The 22674-nt window shown below is 40.0% G+C and overlaps 1 protein-coding gene across 4 annotated transcripts in view; it reads left to right on the top strand.

Moving 5' to 3' along the window:
• Window positions 1–3744: 3744 nt before the first annotated feature.
• tnrc6c1 (trinucleotide repeat containing adaptor 6C1) overlaps window positions 3745–22674 on the top strand; it is a 56593-nt gene continuing 37663 nt past the window's right edge. For 2 of the 4 annotated variants that reach the window (XM_031760414.2, XM_039610691.1), the window contains exons 1-2: window positions 11097–11327; window positions 22418–22519. In XM_031760414.2, coding sequence (XP_031616274.1) covers window positions 22457–22519 — 63 coding nt within the window. In that variant the 5' untranslated portion in view covers window positions 11097–11327; window positions 22418–22456. Of the gene's footprint in view, window positions 3876–11094; window positions 11328–22417; window positions 22520–22674 lie in introns of those variants that run through there. The other 2 variants (XM_039610689.1, XM_039610690.1) reach the window with 2 other exon arrangements.

A 22674-nucleotide genomic window follows, 5' to 3' on the forward strand; every position in this document is an offset into this window, starting at 1 on the left:
TCTGATATCTGCGAGGTTTGTCATCTTGTGGCCTTTTGTGGCTTAATGGCGTAATTTGTTACTGTGGGTTTCACTTTTCGGTCGCTCTCCATGAGATATGATTTAACAGGGCACACATTTCTCTGCAGCAACACGATGAGCAACCATAAAAAACTAAACAAAAAAAGCTGTTAAATTTTGTATCAGTGGGAATATAATGGACGACATGCAAAAAGCCATGACTGAAATGGCTTCAGGGTGCTCCAAAAGAAAAACTATTCGTCACTGTCATCAATGGCACATACTTTGCTCTACCCTTGTAACTCTCTGGTACTTTCCAGCACTCATCAGGTCCTACCTGCCACGCAAGCTACTGGGTTTCCCTAGCAGCCAATGTCATGCAGCACTTTAATATGAATGCCTCATATGATATACAGATTTGCAGCTGATTGCTAGCGTGTTTGTTTTCCTGTTGTGGCACAGCCATAATTGAGTGTTTTGTACAGCAATAACTGACATACCTCATATAGTGTTTTTTTTTTTTTTAATTTTTACATCATTTTGTGCTTTCATGTGTGCATATTCAAGGTTCAAGGTTCAAAAATGCACAAGGTTCAAGTTGTGCAAGGTTCAAGGTTCTTTATTTGTCACATGCATAGTTATACAAGTATAACACACAGTGAAATGTAACCATATTCAGTGATTTGTAATGATATCTTACAGTATCATGGCCCACAAGGGGTTTTCTTTCCTACCAAACACTTCAGCAGCTGCTGAATCGATAAAGCATTCATGCTATTTTATTTTATTTTTACTGTTTATTAAACAGGGGTAATAGAGGTGGGGTGAGGTGTAGAGGAGAAACTGAGTATTTAGCTTTCTCTCAAATCAAGCCTGTCTCATAAACTGCATAACTTTAAAGCCTCAGTAAAGTCTAAATGATAACCAAACAAAAATTACGAAGAGGAATATTAGCTATAGTAAGCATGATTATGTCTGCACCAAAAGCGCACATTTTAAATCAAGATTGACTCCCTTTTGTAACCAGCCTCAAGTGGCCACTTTAGGAACAGCAGTTTTTGGCACTTTTCTGTTGGATTCATTTTTTTTTTTAGATGGTTTTCCTGGTTTTCATAGCGGAGAAGTGGAAAGTTTGCACAGACCTGATGAACGAAGGGTGACTTAAAAAATCTTTTATCCAATCCTCCCTGTCTGGCTCGAGTTTCCAACTGCTGCTTAGTTCAGAGTTCCCCTGAAAACAAAACAAAGACCTCCCTGTGAGCATGTGTGTCTGTGGTCATTCTGTCAGTACATACTTGTGTGTTGTTTCACTCCTCTCTTGCACCACACAGCCACAGGGAACAATGAATGCATTACTAGTGATTCATGTGTGATCGAGAGACTTGCTGACCAGGGTTAGGGGTTTATAAGGCTTATAAGCCAGCAGATTTTGGCCTTTTTCAGAAACATAAAACTTTTGCACCGACATGGGGATTCCCAAAGAGCTATTAGCTGAAAACTTGGCATATCTCAGCAAGTTGTGCATTTTTTCCTCAAAATATTCGAAGAAACTGGACAAATGGCAGACAAAAGACGAAGTGACGGGCCTAAAAAAGTATTTACAGCACATGAATAGTATTTTAAAGTCATGTCCCTATGAAATAGGAAAAATTCAGATCTGTCACAGGATCTGAGAGATGCAACTGGCCCTTCAGATAATTCATCTGCTGTTCACTGAAGCCTCATCAGAAATGGTCTCAGTGGAAGTGTGGTTGTCAAGAAGCCATTTTTAAGGAAAAGAAACAGGGAGAAAAGGCTGGGGTATGCCAAATTCCACAAGAAATGGACTGAAAATCTGGTTTGAGTATTTGGTTTGGGACCTGGATTTCGGCCAGTGGTTTTGGGGATCTGGTCAAAATTGGTGGAATTATGAATGCAGAAAAGTACCATCAGATTTTGATCCACTATGCAACACCATCTGGAAAGCATTTGATCGGCAATAGCTTCATTTTTTAGCACGACAGTGATCCCAAACACACTGTTATAAAAAGTGACAGAAAAGCAGAAAAACACACAGTTGAACACTATCAGTCATGGATTGGCCTCCCCAGAGCCCTGGACCTCAACATTATTGAAGCAGTGTGGGATCAGCTCGCCTATGGGAGCTCACATTGTGACTGTGAGAATCGTAAAAACTCTCTTTTTGCCTTATATACAGTATTTCCAAGTATGTTTGCAGATGTTTCAATAAATTGCTGAACCTTTTTCTCGTTTTCCCAGTAAAATAAAAGAAATAAGATGTGGCTCAAGACTTTTACACAGTACTTACTTGGTATGAAACAGTATAAATAAGTCATGGATAAACAGAGATACAATGTCAACTCCTGGACCTCATATCAAACATACCTTGCCAGATATGGATACCACTCAAGCTACAGATAAAACTCAAGGATATTTAAAAAAGAATGCTTCTATTACTTTAAAACTACATTCAATAAATATATTTCATTAATATGAACTTTTAAAAACACCTTCCTGGTTTTGAACATTAGTTGATCTTTTTTTTAAAATAAAATTTACATTAAATAAAGTGTTTTATCTTCTCTTTAAGTACGGAGTTCTGAACATTTTCTAAATGCCTTGAACAAAATGATTTATTTATATGTTTCATATGAAAACAGCTGACTCAGCATGTTTGACTAATTAGTAGTTCCTTCCTCCATAACCTCCTTCCCTTTACCCAGAACACTGAAGATGGGTTGTAAATAGATATTTCAGCATTGCAGTGATCCATAAGACACCGCCATCACAACAAAGGAGTGGCTATAAAAGAAGCACAGTAAGGTCATGGAGGGGTTTAGCCAGTCTCCAGACCTCAGTGGAGGGAACTGAAGTCAGAAGCTGCCAAAGAGCAGCCAAGAAACCTCAAGAATTTAAAGAGTTTATGTAAAGAGGAGTGGGCCAAAATCCCTCCTGAGATGTGCAAGCCTGGTGACCAACTACAAGAAATATCTTACCGCAAGTCATGTTTTGCTTGGAGATCAAACAGCTATTCCACTCAATGGCATGCAAATCAATTTAATACTTTATGTAACACACTTTTTTCTAGAATTTTGTTTGTTATTCTGTCTCTTCATTAGAATGAAACTACTATAAAGGTTAGAGACTGTTCATTTCTTTGTAAGTGAGCAAATTTTCAGCAGGGGAAACATCATTATTCCCCTGCACATTTTTTTTGTTTTACTGTCTTTAGTCTATGTGGTCCTGCTTTGACTTACAAAGTGCTGCAGCTCTGAGATCAAACGACTTCATACTTACTCTGCTCATGAACACTGTAGCTACATAAGCAGACAGACACGTCAATTAAGTAGAAAAGGAAAAGTGCTTTAGTCCAGATATGATTAAAAATACATGAAAGAAAAACTGTCTTATATACCCTATGAAAATCATCCATATCAGTCAGTCAGAGCTTATTAAATTGTCAAATGTCTTAACCGGCCTCCCAATAACATGCTTTTAATCTAATCCATCTGCTTAATCTATCGCACACTGTATTGTCTTACATCTTAACCCATTTCATTTCCAGCTTCACTCTCATAATCCTCTTCTCTCACTGTCTTTCTGTCTGCCCTCCCCTCTCTCTCTGTCTCTGGCGAGAGGGCTGAGGGCATTATGTGCTCCTATGAATGATTCATCGTCCTCTGTGGTGTGTGTGTGTGTGCTTTGACTAGAAAACAAGGAGGGAAAGAGAGGGTAAGGTAGGCGTCTGCAGGAGGAGGGGAGATGAGGTGACAGGAGTGAGAACATGGCCAGAGCTGGTGGACAGCAGCGTTGACTTCGAAAGGGGAAGTACATGAAGAAGCGATGAGGTTTTGATTACAGCAGTACAAAGAAAGGTAAATTTTTTAGGCTCCCTCTGTACACTCCGTTTATAGTCTCTACAATAAGTGACAGGAGATCTTTGAAATTAATGGTCTCATTATCACGCACTCCTCAGGGTGCTAATTGCAATACATCATCCTTTTTAAAAACTACTTCTTATTGCCCCATCAATCTAAATACATCTCAGACTATTTCAGCTCTCTGTCTCTCCTGCTTTATCCCTCTTTTCCCCCCAATTTTACCAGTAATGCTCCCAAAACTCCTTTAATGCGCCCATCATAAAAACCACTCGAGTGGAAAGCTCTCCACGCTCGCACTAAAGATGGTTAGAGCCTAGCAACAACGTTATCTTTCCTTATCTAATTTCCCACGACCTGGAATAGATTATCTGCCGGATAATTAAGACCTGATGAATAATTAAGTGGACAATAATGCTAATTCATGAATAATATATGTGTTTATGATGGCGAGGCACAGATAGCGGCTGCAGCGGCTGCTGACAGGAAGATTGATGCTGTGGCCTAGATAATATATCTCCAGTGAGGAGATGCGACCGACTGCAAAGCTGCCTGTATTCATTAGGCCACTATCGCTGGCTTCTGTGCACGATGGCATGCTTGTGTTTCATTTACAGGCAGAGGTGGCACAAGTGAGGCATGCGTTTTGTTTTGCAGTGCTCTAATATGTTCCCGCTGCTTGTGATCGATCAGTGTGCTGCCTGCGTCAATAATGGGACAGGTGTTACGCCTCTGTGTGCACCTTACACCGGCATGCATACTCTTTGTTCCATCAGAAGACTACAGCGAGCGTGCTCCAGCTTCAAAAACATCCCTCCCTGTTTTTTCAGCTCAGCCCACCCCACCCGGGCGCAGTCCAGCCTAGCTCAGCAGAGCCTGCAGAGTCCCAGCCAGTTTGATTACATTTGCGATTAGAGCAGCGGCCAAGCGATGGTGAATTATGCCTGAGCTGTTACCTTGCTGTTGCTGCCGGGAGGGAAATGGGCCGCATTTTTTTCCCCCCACCGCTGCTGCTGACCTTGGAGGTCACTCGCAGGAAGGAGACATTCATCACTCTGACGCGTGGATGCTGCGGGGAGAAGAGGAGATGATGCGAGCGCGTGTGTACAGTATTAATCCACCAAACTAAACACTTTCGTGGTCCCAGTAGTAATAAAGCAGAAACTGAAGTAATGCATAATGTGTTTACATCATTGTTTCGTGTAATACTTTTCTTAATTGGAAGTTAGTTTATGATATGGCAGCTTTAAAAACACACTTTTGTTCTTGGTCTAAGACATGTTGTCCCTTCCCTTCTCCTTTCCTCCCTCTCTAAGCCTGTAGTCTCTCTTTTCTGTGCATACAATCATGAGTGGCGGACAGATATCGACCGTGGCCACTGTTGGCCCGAGCGTCTGTTTGCTCACTAAAGAAGACTCATTAAGTTACAACAGATTGATACCCCCACCTCTCAAGGACTTTAATCTCATCTCAAATGAAAATAGAAGTAATCATAGCTTTGTTGGTGGGGTAATGGTCTTTGTGAGTCTCTCCACCCCCACCACCACCACCTGAAACAGCAGCAGAGTGACCTTGGCAGGTGAAGGCAGGAATGGGACGCACTGACTTTGAAGGATGACGAACTGACAAGCTTTCATAGCGTATCGCTGTGCCATCTTCTCCTCCCCCTCTGTCTTTCCCCAATGCGAGAGAGAGAGCCTGCGTGCCATATTCGTGGGCTCGAGTGAATGCAGAAACTGCCATGTTGGGGGGGTTAGAAGAAAGACAGCAAAGACAAACAGCACCGAGAAAGCAAATTAATGTTTACCAGAGATTAATTGTTCAGCTGAATCATTTGAATCCATAAAGACACACAATTATGTTTACGCACGCCATAAATCTGATTAACGCCGAGCTGCAAAAGGAATACAGTCTGTATGGGGGGTTAATGCCCACCCACACAGCACACATCTGATTAGCTGCATAGCACAATCACTTGTCTCTCGTTCAATTACAGTCTATGGAATGCAGTATAGAGATGCCCCCCGTAAATTAATCGCAGCCTTTTCTTATTTGGGACACAAGCATCAGTGACAGAAGTGTTAAAACGACAGCCACGCTTAAAGAGAGACCTTCATTCTGTCAACAAACTGATTTGCCATGCTTGTCTGAACATGCTTTGGTCCAAGCTGTGTTTGCGGTATTTTTCTAATGATAATGTACAAAATAAATTCTGCGAAAATATCCCTTCATTAGAGTCATCCAATTCTCCTTTATTGGATGCAGAAAGCACTGGGGAGAAGCACAAAATAAAAACATAAAAAACAAATGGCTGTCTTACACAATCGTGAAGAAAACATGAAATACTGTTGTGCATGAAATGTGCAGGTTGTTTAGAAGTTACTGTGCTAACATGCAAATGCATGAATAAGGCTTTTACGACAGCGCACCGACCCATCTGTATGTGACTTCATCCTAGGTTGTGTTTTTAATTCAAGTAAAACCTCTAACCCCTGCTCCCTGGAGGTCTCAAAGTCCCGCTTCTTCCCATAGTTTAAAATGACACCTTGATTGACCCCTCCACCTTTCCCACAGGGGCAGGCTGGTAACAGTCTAACCACTGAACTTCAGTCTCACCCAGACAGGCCATCTCAGCTGGCCGACGTGATAATTGAATTTCTCACATACACACTGCCTGTCTGTGTGTATTGATCAGTGCTGTTAATGCAGAGACAGCAAGGTCAGATTCTCTTGTATGGATCACAACATACTGAGATGCATTTGTTGTTTTTCTTTTCTTTGTATTCTCCTAATTGCATAACAGCACATATAGTACTGTGAAAAAATATTTTAACTAGGAAAATGAGAAACGGGCAAAAAGAAATAGAAATACATTATATTAGGCAAAAACAGAGTTTGTACAATGAACTTGAAAATCATTGTACAAACTCTATTTTGTTATTGTGTGGGCATGGACCCAAATGCAAACTGCAAGAATGCGAAGTCTGAAAACAAATCCAAGAATCCAAAGTAACAAACAGCAGGGGAAATACATTAGCAGACAACACTACAATGTGATAAAGAGCTATGGGAAACTGAGGCTTTAAATGGATACAAGAGGTAATCAGGGATATGGGAAACACCAGTGAAACGAGACAGAGCTGAAAGTAATCCAAGATGACGAGACAGGGGATGCAAAACTGGAAACAAGACACATGAGACAAAAGATACCAAAGTAAAACAGGAAGTATCAAACACAAACCCCCAGCACAGAAAAGGAGATCAGACAACAACAGCACAGGTGAGCAGGAAAACTAAGATTCAGGGAGTTAACAATAAACAATAATGATAATCTAAAACTGAGAATGAAATCATAGGAGATTTTAGATGAAATACAAAACTCCAAATGACATGACAAAAACAAGCTAAGCTGAGAACTGGCAGTGATACACAGAACTAAAACGTTGAGTTCATAATGCATTACTGTGTGTTTCTATCCAGGTATGATTTTACTGCATCGGCAGTGTGTTTGGGGTCATCGTCTATTGTCATGCTGCCAATCAGATGCATTCCAGATGCATTGCATGATGGATCACAATATGACTGTACTTTTCTGCATTCATTCTCCCATCAGTTTTGACAAGATACTCAATACCACTGGGTTAAATACAGCCCCAAACCATGGTAGAGCCTCCGCTGTGTTTCATAGATGGCTGTATATACACACTGTTGAACCTCTCCTGACCTCCTGACAACAGATACTGACAACAGTTTGAACCAAAACTTTCAAATTTGTTGTATTTCTTAAGGATATGACTTTAAGATACTCTTTATCTAGTATAGAAATTTATTGGTCAGTCACTCCTTCTTTTTTCCTTTGCTTGTCCAGTTCACTCAGATTTTTTTAAGGACACACTGCACGCCACGCTGAGACATGCCAAGTTTATACTGGTTCATGCTTGAAGTATTCAAATGTCAGAGTAAAGTGACTTAGCAAACAAACAAACAAAAAACCCCATTCTTCTAAAAAAAAAACCCAAACATTTAAATATCTACAATACTTGAGTATTTTGATATATATAATATATTATGAAGGCATTCAATTGTCTGGCAAGCACATAGCAATACACTAAAATGACATTTGTAAGGTAAAGACCCGCGTAATGAGCTAATCACTATGCTTCATCCTAGTTTCTCAGTCTGATGAAGTATATCAGTTTGCCTCCAGCACAAACAGTCCAAACAGCACTACAGCTCATTAAAACACTTAGTATGTTATAATAAACTCTATTTGCAGATGATTTACAAAGATAAAAGTACAACTCCTTTGCGATTCCCTGGCTCTCAAACTTGTTGCAGCATGCCTCACTGTAGAAGCTGAAAAAAAAGCTTACCCCCAACTTTCAATAACTTTGTAGCAATTATTACCAATTAATAAAGGATCCAGTATGAATTTTGCTCAAAGGTGCGCCAAAGTATTTTCACTTCTTATTTTTCATAAACTCCATCCATGTAAAGTTTTAGAACCACTGCCCTGAGCAATGCTCAAGGTTTCCGCCCCTTTCTGAGCATTCCTGATTAATTATTAGCACTCCTGCTGATTCTGCAGTCATGCTAGCAGTTCTGCAAATCTACTTAGATGCTATTTTAAACTAACATGTTTAAAAAGGTAATGATGATATGCTCACTTTTAGTACCATCGTGTTTACGACCGCCATCTTAATTTGCATTGGTTTAGTAAGCAACTAAAGCGATTGCATGAATGTATGATCTACAATACTTTAGTGGTTAAGACATTTTCATAACAAATCACAGATGTGGACTTCATGGCACTGTGCTGAAATTCCAGGAAGTAGTACGAGGAACAAGCATGGCATAAAAGCAGGATCACAGTATACTGTTAGAGAAATCGTTCAGTCATTTTAAATTTAATAATTGGTGAGAATATCTTCCCACAGGGAGCATAAACTTTTTTTTTGTGGCAGCTGTTCAAGGAAATCTCCCCTCTTGCACATGCATACATGCTCACACACACACCACGCACAAACTCGGAAAAGGATTCAGGCGATGGATTATTATCTACTGCCATGACACACAGAAGATTCATCACCATGGCGTGTGATTAGTGTCTCCCTCTCCACATACTCCCCTTGCACTCGATCATCTTGTAGACTGACTAATTGTGTTTTGCCACCGTCACTGTAATGCATTTTTCTGCGATTATCCAGATGTGGGTGACACTGTAATCTATATGGCTCTGACAGCAAGTACAGATGGTACTGTAATTGTGAGCACACGGTGGCGATCAACCTGCTTTGTAGTCAGAATTATGGTTAGTTCATGTGGGCGTTCTCCATTTGATGTTTTCAGACTCTTTTCAGATGCCACAGTTACTCAAGCGGAGTGGTCTTTTGTGGCTGCAAGTGAGATAGGAGGGCATTTATTCAGGCCCAGAACTGACTCACTGAGTGGAGACGAATTGACTCAGAAGGCACTCCAGACATATTTGTTTCTCTTCAGTTTGATGGAAAACATAAGATTTCCTTTGAGTCCCACGCACGGGGACTTTCTCAGACTAAATGACCAAAATCCTGGCTGTGTATTAGTAAAACATTCAAAATTGGCAACATAAACATGCTAGATCTAAATTCTAGTGCATTTGTATTATCAATCATCACTGTCATTCACCTCAAAAATAATGTGTATAATAAACTTTCCAAGTTCTCCTGATTTACGGATTACAACTATATATCGAATCAAAGCCTTACTTAATATTTTCATGTAGCCAAATTAAACCATAATTGTTTTATTTATTTAAAAATGAAATGCACATGTTCAGTGAGGAGTGCTGAATTTATCCCAAAGATGAAAGCAAATCATGCTGTAATTTTAGAAGTAGACTAAATAAAAGCATCTGATGCAACTGCACATTGTAGTTTTATCACTTTATTTTAACTGCATCAATCAGTATTGACTAGGAACAATTATTATTATTAATCTTATAATTATTTCTTAAAAACGGGTACTGTCAGTCTACACAGATTAAAACCTCCCTTTACAACATGCTGTTTATTCTTTATATAAGTACATTTTTTGCAAGGTAAATTTTCTCATTATTACAGGTTGTTAAGTTACGGAGCCCCGCAGGGGACATGGGAGAAAAAAAAAATTAAGACGGACTTTTGCGAGATCTCGCAAAAGTCCGTCTTAATTTTTTTTTCTTTACCAAAGTTATTATATTAAGTGGGAAAAAATCTATTCACGAACACCAAAAAACAAACAAACAAACAAATAAATAAATAAATTGCCATCAAGTCAAAATTTCAAGTTAGATATCTCAACTTTTCAACTTACAGATTCAAACTTTTGAGAAAATAACTCAAAATTGAGAAAATGGCTTAAAATTTTAAGTTATTATGTTAAAAGTTTGAGATAACAACCCATAATTTCAAGTTATGGATGGCTTTTTTTTTTCCAGTGGGGAAAAGCTTCCATAGGAAAGGAATGCATGACTGCTATTGGTGCACGTTTATTCGGACAGAGATGCCTACATGCCTCTATAACAATGTTATCTTAACTCTTCTTATGACTTTCTTATGACCCCTGATGAATACACCCATCTTGTCTGGAAACTTACTAACGAAAAATAAAAAACTTGAAATGCACACTTTAAAAAAACATAATTCATAAAGAGATTTTGCATATTTCCACAAACCTATTACGAGCTTGAATCTTAAAAGTGATGCATGCATCACAGCATTTATCATTATCAGCATTATAAATGCTGTGATGCTCAGTGTTTCTCTCTTTGGTTGCTTAAACTGGACACATCCATTCCTATATCATTTGTACTGCATGTTCAGAGAAAAGCTGTTACGTTTCCCTGCTGAACTGGCTTCAACGGCAGAAAGATTAAAATGACTAAATAAATAAAACTCTCACCGCTTCACAGTGCGAATGTATATTATGACTATGACGAGGCTATCTGGTTTGTAAAACAAACTGTGCCCTCTGTTGGCGTTAAAACACAGCGCAGGTGCCAGCGCTGCTAAAACGCTGTTATATTTCTTATTATCCCCCCCAAACAGTTCACGTTTTACACGGAGCTTATTGACTTTTGTACGTGCTTACTTTCTTCGCTGAATCTACACCGTATACCGTGAGGAAAAGGGGAGGTGGGGGAGGTGGAGGGAGGCGAGTCCACGCACGACTGCGAGCTGAAGCGTATTAGCAGCACAGAGAGGAGAGGGGAGTGATGGAGGAGCTGCAGTTGTCATGGAAACGCCTGGGCGGAGCGATGTGAAGTGGGATCAGTTTGTTTTGTTGTTGAAGGTCACATGGCAAGGTGGAGCTCCGCCCCCCTTCCCCCGTTACCACCGATTCAACCGTCTCGAGCTCCTGCTCCGGTCAGTTACTACAAAATGGCTGCAGAGGCTCCGCCGCTGCTGAGAACCGACTGAACGCTTCACGGTAGGATTTATCACCGAGTCCGTGAGGTTTACCGCGACGGAGATGTGCCTTGTCGCGTTTTTGTTTCTTGTTGGGGGGGGGGGAATGTGGCGAGTTTCGATAGCAAACATGGCAGCTGGGAATCAAAATATTTTCAGCTCAGCCCACTTTGACATCAGTGCTGTCTTCGCCGCGAGTGCTGCTTTTACCCCCCTTTTTAAAAAACGTACATATCGCATTTGTCGAGTGCACACTGGAGCTTATTTTAACTTCTAGCGCGGTCGCTGAGGTTAGCACGGAGGTTTTCTTCGTAGTATGTTCTTAACTTGAGCTAGCTCGTCATTAAAACGCCGTGGCTGCACAGCTGCGGTGATTCAAGGGCGCCCTGTGTTGTCGCCTGTCGAGTTGTCGTATGTGTAGCAGCTTGGCAGACATTGGTGGGACGCTTGTTGTTCCGCTGCCGTGCAGGAGAGTTGACACGAGCATTAAAGCCGAAATACGCTCGGTGCTGCACAGAGAGGTGGCTGGATCTAGCATGCATCACCTGACTGGGTTTAAACGCATTAGCCAGCAGGGTTTTACCTACTGTACTCATGCCTTCGTACGGCCGCTCTCTGTTTCATTTACTAGGACTGCTGCTTGCACCTCATGCATCCTCATCCGCTCGGCTTTTTTAAATAGTTTGGTAACTGCTGGTCCTCACTTTCTGCCTACTTTTAGATGCAAAAACTCTCTCCCTTTCACTGCTTTGATTATAACCCCGGGGTTGTGGTTGAAATTGCTCCCAGACTGCTCAATAATTTATACAGTATATGTGTTGGAAATCTGTTCTCAGTTCTTTGTTTCCCATCAGAGACCCGTGTAACCCTTAAGATGCACCAGTTATCTGTACCTGGCTCTTTCCTGCAGCTTGACATCCTGTAGGGACACACACACTCGCCATTAGAAGACAGTGTGTGTGGCTGATGCTGGGGGTGCCAGTACCCTGATGCATGTAGAGGGCAGACTGATGCAAGCTTTGAGGCCCGCTTGTTTTACTAATGTGTTGGAGTTCTTAATTTGTGTGAGTGTGTGTTTGGACCTGGCAAAGGGTTAAGAGAAGCGGGCTGGAGGTCTTTTCTGTCCCTGCCAGGTTTGGGGCCCCCGGTCAGCACCCAGTCCTCCTGAAAGAGGCAGTGTGTATTCACAGAGAGGCGCCAAAGGGGGGCTTGATAACAAAAACAGGCTACTAAATGCTGTGATTACTATACAGCTTAGGTCACAGCCTCACTTTCAGTTCAAAAGTCTCCATGGGTTGTTTTGCTTAGAGCTGGACTGGAGGGATGAGGGGTTGCTTTTGCCAGATTATGTCATTTGGTTTGGCGGCTTGTTTTCTGTGTCAGCAATCAGATGCTCGCTTGGAGTCTTCAGTGGAAATGATGAGCTTGATTTCTTATGAAGGCAGTTAATTGATTTCACACACAAAACCCCAATTTTGTCTTGCAAGATATATATATATATATATATATATTTTTGTAATTTTATCTCCGCTTACAAAAAAAAAGAACCAAAAGAAAAAAAACACACATTTGGTTTGCTTGAGTTCAAGAATTTCTTAAGAAATGTATCCCAGAGGAAATTATTATCATATCTTGGTTATTTCTGTCATTTTCAGTAAGAAACAACCTCTTATTCTCTTTCGTTCATTCGTTCTTTTCCTTTTTTTATTTTGAACTAGTAGCTTTTTTTTTTTCTTTTTTTTTCTTGGATAAATACTGCATGAAAGTGTTTTCCTAATTGTCCCTTTCAGAAATAAAACTCTGCAACAATCAGTAATGTTAATGTAGCTTGGAGCTATTTGAGCTTTCTTGCACTCATACTATTACTGCACACAGCTTTATATAATTTTTATTTTTTTACTTTTAAGAATACAAATGTGGAAACAGTGACAGGGCTGTGTGATTGCATTTTAATGAAGCATTTGTTGAGGATTTTCTTTGATCTGTTGGGGGGAAAAAAAAAAGAAAGAAATTGTCAACATGCACCCTAACCCTGTGAACGTGTTCCCTTTACTTTTGGAGCACACAGCTGACACTGTGTGCTTTTGGAGTGTGTCCATACAAGTTATTTTAGGGCCTCTACATAGCACCAGGAGTACAGCACAAGTTTCTCTTTTCCCCGTCATTAGTCCGGGTCAGAAAGCATTAACATGGCCACACTGAGAATAGCTTCAAGTAGTTTAGAGTGCAATCCTCTTTGCAGAGCACAAAGACTTTGTTAGTGCTTACCCAGCAGATTTTAAACCTTCACACAATCTGAGCGCAGTACTGACAAAAAGTTGCATGTTTTCTTTCTCTCTTTTCTTTCCGATGCGCTTGAGGTTTTTGCATTTGAAAACCTGCTGAGTGCGGTGACTGATCAGGAGGCTTGAAAAGCTGCGTCGCCCCGACATGCAGGCGAGCAGAGGGCGCTACACGCGCTGCCATAGCTGTGGCTGCTGCTGCTGCTGCGGCTGTTAGCAAGCCTTCTCCCGAGTGCTCGCCGTTCTCTTGTTTGGCTTGCAATGATGGCATTCCTGGCTCTGTGCCCAGTGACTGCCGTCTAGCACCCCTTCCCCCAACTCTCACACACAACGCACAAGCCTGCCTCATCGTTTGTAACCCCCCCCCCCCCTTTAGTGGTACAGTGAGGGGGAACGAGACATTTACACATCCACAGCAGCAGCGTGTGCAGTTTTGACAGTTCATCTATTGAGTTTCCTCTCCATCTCCACTCCACATTTTCAACCAGTTTTACACCTGCTTTTGTTAGGCTGCCCTTGGTCTATCTGCAGTGTGTGTTGCCTTTTTTGTGTCTGAGTGTGTGTGTCTGGTTTTAAGAGGGACACCAAGCTCTAATCCTGTTGTTCTGACAGGAGGGTGTAATTCCACAACAGAGCTGAGCTTATTGAACGGTGTCCTTAATATGAGCAGTGCTTTGCAACTACAGATTCATAGCATACTTTTGTTGCACAGTTGTTAAAGGTAACTACATCCCATTAAGACTGCTTTTTTGTGATTTATTTGATCCAGATCCTCATTGAATCAGTGCCTATTAAGAAAGGTGCTGTACACTAACATAGACTTAAAATCGCTGTTCATTTTCTTCATTTAAATGAACAATAATAAAGAAATATTTGACAAGTCACATTGAAAGAAGTTGGTATACATGGACTAGTTTCACACCTTTAAATCCCTCAAATTAGGATCAGGTGTTTCCGATTAGGTGAGTGATTACAGCCTCTTTAAAGAGTGATAAGTGGAACCTCAATTTGGCATCTAGGGTCTGTTGATCTCATTATTTAATATTGCTGTAAATTTTTGTTGTTGATTTACCAGGTTCAGGGGTCATCATGGGGAAGAAGTTTGTGGATACCTGTGATTTTTTTTTTTTTTTTTTTTTCTCTTTTAAGATCTCCAAAGCACATTGGGGAGGGGATGTCATTCCAATGTAAAGAAAATCAAGTGTCACAGATTTTAGGCAGTTTCCAATTTTTTCAGGATCAGCTGCTGCAGCATGGAAAGAGATTGGAGATGCAGAAAAAAGTCTTCAAGATGCTCCATATTTCATCCCAGGATCTCCAGATAGCTCTTGCAGTCAAAGTGCATACATCTACACAAAGAATTATTGTACTTACAGAGATGAGGAGAAAGTTGTTTGGTCATAGTAACATTAACTAAATATCCATCCATCCATTTGAATAATGTTATGTAAAGTGTGGGAAAATAATGATCTGATCCCCTGCCAAATGTGTAACTTTGCTCACTTGCAAAGAAACGAACAGTTTGTAATTTGTAGGTAGTTTTAAATGGACACAGAGATAATCCGATTACTTTTTTCAAGTAACGAGTAATGTAAGGGATTACCATTGCAAAAACGGTAATTAGATTACCATTACTTTCCCGTAGGAACGCTGCGTTACTGCGTTACTAAAACCGTGAGTTTTTTGCGAGAATGTCTCATGACAGTGACGTAAGCGAGTGCGACATTCGTGACAACAGCTGTCTGCAGATCAACAATGGATAATATATCGAGTGCGGGAGAGAGTATGAGCATACAGCGTTTAAAGCGTGGAAGGACTGACCTTACTTTGAGTTTGATTCCATAAAAAGTGACAAAAACATTAGTGTCCATTGTGCGTGGGAAGAAAACTTCTTTTTACAGCGAAAAATAAACCCTAAACTTCCAAGCAAGCACCGAGTGCGCTACGACTGTAATGGGAAATTCACAGAGAAACTCGCGGAGTCTTCAACTGACCGCTGCGGCACACCTGCACCAGGGCAAACCTCCGCCTACCCCAGTCCTGCTTTACAGGTGAAAATAGAGCAACTAGTCTTTGACTTTATTTTCTGCTGTGTTTTACTTGCATCTATTTGAAAGAGTGAGTGTAAACACAAAATTTTTTTTTATTTTATGTGCTGGAATGTGCAGAAAATAGGTTTAAATGTTAAACAAATTTCTTCCAGTCAGAGAATGTTGCATATAATTTAATTTTTGCTTGATGCACAAAGTTAAAAGATTAAAACTAATAAAACAAGTTTTAAAAAGAGACTTTTCCATTTGATTACATTTTGTGTGATGGATTATGCAGAAAAAGTAGAATTAGGCTGAAAGATCTATCGCTTTATCACCTATTCAGGTTGTAAATTGTGTTTTTTAAAAAGTAACTAAGTAATTAATTACTTTCGAAATTAAGTAATCAGTAAAGTAACGGGATTACTTTTTTGGGGAAATAATCAGTAATTAGTTACTGATTACTTTTTTCAAGTAGCTTGACCAACACTGAATGGACAGATACTGAATATCAACCATAAATGTAGTGAAAAAAAACAGATCTAAATTATGTGGGACACAGATTATAAGCAGTCAGTCAAATAGGCACTGATCTTAATCCGTGATGTGCATAAAGCACACCTATCCATAGAATAATTTTCTTCCATTTCAATCTCTCCAACCCCATGACCAAGACCAATTAGCTGTCAAAGGACAACTTTTACAAGGCTGGAATGGGCTACAGGAAGAAGCTTGGTGAGAAGTCGATAATTGATGCTGGGATTATTCAGAAAGGGAAGAAATATAAAAGACAGTTGGAAACCAAACTCAATCTCCCTGGCATCAACTCAACCTGCCTAGTTAGAGAAATGCTAGGCATGACCCAAAGAACACAATGCAGAGTCAAGCATGGAGGTGGGATCATTATGCTTCTGGGCTTTTTTTTTCTGCTAGGGGTAAAAGACGACTTCACCACATTGAGGGGCCAGTGGATGTGGCCATGTACTATTTAAAATCTTCAATGAGAACCTCCTTCCTTTGCAGCATGACAATGACCCAAAAACCATACAGCCAAGGCAACAAACTAGTGGCAAAAGAAGAGGCTCAATAAGTTCATGGCGTGACCTAGCCAGTCACCAGACTTCAGTCCTGTAGAAAATCTGTAGAGGTGGCTGAAGCTTTGAATTTCTGAGCAGCAGTCAAGAAAGATAAAGGACTTGAGGAGTTGCAGTAAAGAGGAGTGCGTCAAAATCCCCCTGGAGATGTGTGCAAACATGGTGACCAACTACAAGAACCCTCTTACCACTGTGTAACCCTTGGAGGATATGTTTTCAAAATTACAGACCATTCATATCTTTGTAAGTGAGCAAATTTACTTATTCTTACTTACTTAATTCAGCTGGCAATCAAATAATTATTTAGCCCACATTGAAGTTGCAGGTCACCCTAGACCAGTTACAGGTCTGTCACAGAGCTGACACCCAGAGACAACCATTCATGTTCACATTCACACCTATGGTGAGAATTGACTCTGAATTTTGCATCATAGTTCTTGGAAGAAGTGAAGACGAAACTAATTAAAATCGCAATACCAAATCCACCAAGAAGTTAAGACTTCTGTAACAGCCTAGGCAAAATCCAAGAAAACCTTTATCAGAAGTTATTTGTTAAATATTCTGCTAAATATGTGCTTGTTGTTTTTCCTGAATAAATCAATATAAAAACTGCATTTCCATGTCAATAATTTCGCGTATACCATCTTCATCTGGAGGTTCTTGTCCAAATATGTTAAACACTAACACTTACTTATACTCTCTGTATTTAAAATTTAAAATAACAACATTATTCCTATTAATCCTGTAATCAGTATTCAGTGATGCTTTTGTATTTTAAGTGGTTGTTAGATTAAAATTATGACAATTTAAAACTCTTCCATACAATCCTATTGCATTGCCAGAGGTGCTGCAGCATCCAAGTGGGCAGGAAGTACCCCTACTGTATCCTGCAACTTTAAGTGTGTACTCTGACACCAAGATGCTAAGCAACAGCTCTCATTGAGGGAGACTCCCTTCAATCCTGCTTAGGGAACAAGTGTTTCTTACTTCATTTTGACACTTCACTCTGCTCCTCATGTGGGTCGGTGGCTGACACCAACTCACATCAACTGGAGCATCTCCCTTCTCCCGTGATCCTACGTGACACGAGTCCCACTGATGCCTTTGAAACAAGCAGCACCTGCTATATTTAGCTCGGCAGCTGCACTCAGCAGGTTCCATATCAGCCAGTTAGAGAAAAAAATTACGTGATTACAGTTATGAATTAGTAGCAAAGTTTATGGGAGCTCTGTGTTTGCATGGTTTGGTCAGGCTCACAATCTGAGCTGCAGTTTATAATATGGGGCCTTCCTGTTGCTGCTCTTTGGACACAGCCTGTCTGCCTCAGAGACAGCTAAGGGCTTGTGTTGAACTGATTGAGTGATATTATTGAAGTTGTTGGCAATTGAGTTTAAAAAAATTGCACGATATTGAGGTTCAGCTCATTAAAGTGTGTGCCGTTACCTAATCGCAGGATGTTTTTGATTCTTTTTGAAGGCTGCTGTTGACAAGACAAATGTACTCTTTTTTTTTTTTTTTTTTTTTTTTTCCTCTGTAAATATAAAAAATGTTCACAGCAGCTCCTTCTATTTCACTTGTGGCTGCTGTGGTTTAAAAAAAAATGCAGATCTCTGAAGTGAGATGAGACAGCAGTTTTCTTCTTTCTGTTATGAAAGGGAAGAAAGCATTGTTTTGTTGTCAAACAGTATTTGAAAGGGAGCTCAGAAAACCCGTGTTTCACAATTACATACCTAGGTATAATCTCCGGCACTGTGGTTGTTGTTGTTCTATGTTTTGGTACTTTTTTTGTGACATAGAGGTTAAAGAAAAAAACATTCAGTAAAGGCAATAAGCAAGTCATTTTTATAGTTACGAGGTACTCTTGAACCCATGGTTTAAAGACATGCTTTAAAATCCTCACTTAGCTGCTTAATTGGAAACTTATGTGTTACTTGCCCAAGTTCATCTTTCTTCTTTCTTTTTTTTCCTTTTTTTTTTTAGTCCTATTGTTGAACTTCTACAACCAGACTAATGTCAGTGCTGTCAGCACTTCAGGGTGCTTTCTATCTCCACCTGACTGCTCACCTCGGGCCTCGGGGAGCGCTTGTTGCCAGGCAGTGGCTCATATCGCTGTCGCCTGCAGCAGCTTAGGCTTGGCAGGGGGAAAAAAAGCTCAAGGTTTTATGTGCAGTTTCACATTTGTGGTTCAAACAACTTGACTTTCAAATGTATATATTATTTTTTTCCCAGGCTAATTTATTTTTACTATGTTCTTTTTAAAAACAGTGTTTCTAGCTGTAATTTATTTGTTCATTTCTTAGTGTAGGCTGGCTATAGATGCTGGATGCTATTGTAGCTCATAAGAAATGAAGGAATCTCTGTGTGTATGTCTGTGTGTCAGTGTTATCTTTGCGTTTTCATACTAGCCGTTTATCTGATGATCTTGACACTTGCCGGGTGTGTTGCTGGGGACCTAAGGAATCAGGAAGTTTGAAATGAAATGAGTGCACATTTCCATCCCGCTTCACTCAGCCATGCTTTGAAAAGGCCACCGAACTAGTGTGAAACAATAGGCCATTATCGGATGGTTTTCAGCTTGAGTCGTCGACATTTAAATCCTCAAGACCGTAAACTGAAAGTGCATGGTACAACCCGAGGTTTCGAGATTTTTGTTTCAATGCAGTGCCAACACATTATTTGTGTTAGAATCTATTGGTCTAGTAGAGTGTGTAGACTAAAGAGCGGCAGGCACCAACAAACTAAACCCACAATGCCTCCCTAATAGCTTCCAGAAAAAAAAACCTAAAGACAACTGAAAAAAGCATGCACACATGTTTGCACACTTAAAGAAATATGCTGCTTCAAAGTGGAATGCAAAATAAGCCCACAATCTTACGTCTGGTGATTCACTCACAAGCACCTGCCTCATGTTTACCATCAAAACAAGTGCCATGGACATGGGTCCAGTGTTAATTTAACTGACCAATAATTTCTTTGATAGTTTTTGTCAACCTTTTTTGTTTGTTTGTTTTCCCTAACAGTAACAAGACGATGACTAACTAAAAACAAATGCATGAGCACAAAAACAGTGATGAATAAAAACAAGATGAAAGTGTTCTGGAGAGACGAGATCAAATCAGAGTTACAAATTAACAAATTAAATTTTGTAGAAAGGCGGGATGAGTTTGAAAGTGATCCAATCAGAAGTAATGTTTTTGTGCAGTAAGGTTAGAAGGGAAATTTGATCTATCCCAATAAACAGGGTGGCAGCCAGCTCCCATGCTCTTTTTCTCATAAAACTGCAAGAAAGAAGAGAAGAGTGGACATATGGACACATTTCGCATTTGATATCAAGAGAAATAAGACAATTTGTAAATGTGTGGAGTAACTCTTACCTATAAAAAGAACAAAATTTTACACTTTAGTCAACTGAATCAACTTTAGATTTATTCTGTTGTAATCTTATGATATTTAGTAAATGACAGGACTTTTGGTTTTTAGAGTTTTTACATTAGGTGGTAGTACTTGGTACCAGGTGCTTCAGGGCTAGCAAAATCACTAGCCCGACGTCCCGGGGCTAGCGATTTTTCCAGTCGGGCTACCGAAATCTAACTCAGCCCTGCCCGTCCGGCTATCATTCTAAGGAAAATATATGTCAATGCTTTGCATTCTTTCGCAAATGTAGCTGGGTAATTATGCCACTCGCATCAATGAGCCACTGTCAATATGTGACATATTGAAATCGCGTTTGAATTTGCGCTTGTTTTTTGCTTTCACTTTCACTTTGCGATCGCACGAACGGTATGTAGAGAGCGGCAGAGGGTGACAGATTAATTGCGCACCAATTCCTGACATCGTCTTATCACTCATTAGCTTACTATTCAAACGTGACAAGTGAAATCTCTGGCAACAAGCTTAAACATGTGATAGAGGTTGATTGCGCAGAGAATCGCTGACCATTATGTAAGTACGTGTGTAAAAGCAGATGAATTTACGTAGGTATTTTAGTTCTGCAGAGCGAAATAATAAAGGTCAGGGTGAAGAAGGGACAGCCAAATAAAAGCCTACCACAAAATGGAAAAGTTATGACAAATCACACTATGAGGCAAAAAGAAAGCATAGCTTTTTTTGGTTTCATGGACAAAGGAATTTCTGTGGCTGGAATATGACGAGCTAAATAACAATGTTCTGCCGGGTGTGTTGTGAGTTTCCTTCGATATCTGAGTCGACAGATGTTACTGGGACCAGTAATTTTAAGAAAGACCCCATCAGAACCCATGACAAATGCAAGAAATGCGTTATTGCTCAGTCTGCAGTATCTTTCCCAGAACAAACACCAATTGCAAAAAACGTACTAAAAATAAACCAAGCACAACAAGAACTCCTGAAAAAGCTGTTTAGAACAGCGTACTATGTTGCAAAGAGTGAACTACCATTTGCAAAATTTAGCAGTCTTTGCAAACTTCAAAAAGCAAATGGCCTCGATCTTAGTTCCACTTACCCGTGACTTCAGTGGAAATTTAAGATTCAGGATCTGACACAGACTGATTCATGTTCTACACAGTTCTTACAAATTCATAGAAATTTCTGTTCAATTTGAACCAAGTATTTGAGTTGATGGTTGTAATTTTTATACAATTGTTGTAATTTGTGTTTTAACAAATTTTTTTGATTGATGTTTTGTTTCCTTTACAATATTATACTTAAATGTATAATATTGTAAAAGAAACAAAACATCAATCAAAAATTTGTTCTCTTTTTTTTATTCAGGCTACTTAAATTTATTTTGGGCTACCAAAAACTGAAGAGTGCCTGCCCGAAGGGCTACCAGGGATTTTGAAATTTTGCGAGCCCTGTGCTTGTTTAGTACCTACTGAGCTGGGATTCTGTGACGTCAACAGACTGCACGCCACCAATTGGCTAAATAGTGACATCACTCAGTGAGTCATGAGAGCGGCTGCTTCATGAAAATCAAAACTTCAGTTTTTCAAACCCGACAATATGAGAAATGTCCCTGAGTCTGAGAAAAAGCCATAAACCGAGCAGCAGGTATACTATAACCTCGACATCCACCATATTGATTTTGTGTTTGTGTTGTATCCAAATGATGTCGCAAATCTTTCAGCCACATTGCTGTAATGACCCCGTGCATAATTGTATTAGAAAATGACTAAAACCAGGTTGGGCTGAGTGGGTGCTATTAGAACTTTGGCAGTGGATCATTTTGAGTGCTGTGGGTTGCAGTTAACCCTGATTGGGATTGTTCTGAAAGATCCTGAACAGATGTTGATTGGATTTGGATTTTGGGGCTTTAAGTGGTATTTCTAAGCAGTTATTACTAGCTGCTATGCCAGCTAGTGCTAGTGCTGTTGGGAGGTGCTAGTCTGCATCAGTGCTTGTCTGGGTGATGCGTGTCAAAGGAAGATCCACATAAGTCAGCACCCCAGATTTCTCACCACAACAACATGATAATCAAAACTATTCCCCTCAGATGACATTGATTTCAGTTTGTTACTATTCCACATATCGCCGCATGTGTTACAAGCGCAGCTACTGACACACTGATTTCAGTTTGAAGACTGATAAAATGAACCATGCAGCTGAAAAGAAATTGTCACGAAATCACTTTCATCTGTGTTCACCCTGCTGAGCCAAAGTACTCCCCTCTTTGACTGGTTCTTGGGGTAAAACCTTGTCCATCTCTCTCCTTCTCTCCTTTTATTTAAGCTGTGAAAAGAAGCAAAAATACGAAAAGAGAACCATTTGATGGAAGATAAGAAAAAGAAAAAACAAGACGAGAAGAAAAAGAAAGAGGCTGCTCAAAAAAAGGTAAGCTTGCAGAGGGTTTTTGAAACCCACATGCTTTTATCATGCTGCTGTAATTGTTCCTTCCTGTTCTTTATCATATCCAGCTTGATAAGATACTGTAAGCTCCAGCTAATTGCAGCAGTTACTGGCAGTAGGCTGGATTTTGGGTAGGGATT

The sequence above is a fragment of the Oreochromis aureus genome, linkage group 4, assembly GCF_013358895.1.
Source record: "Oreochromis aureus strain Israel breed Guangdong linkage group 4, ZZ_aureus, whole genome shotgun sequence".
NCBI classification, from domain to species: domain Eukaryota; kingdom Metazoa; phylum Chordata; class Actinopteri; order Cichliformes; family Cichlidae; genus Oreochromis; species Oreochromis aureus.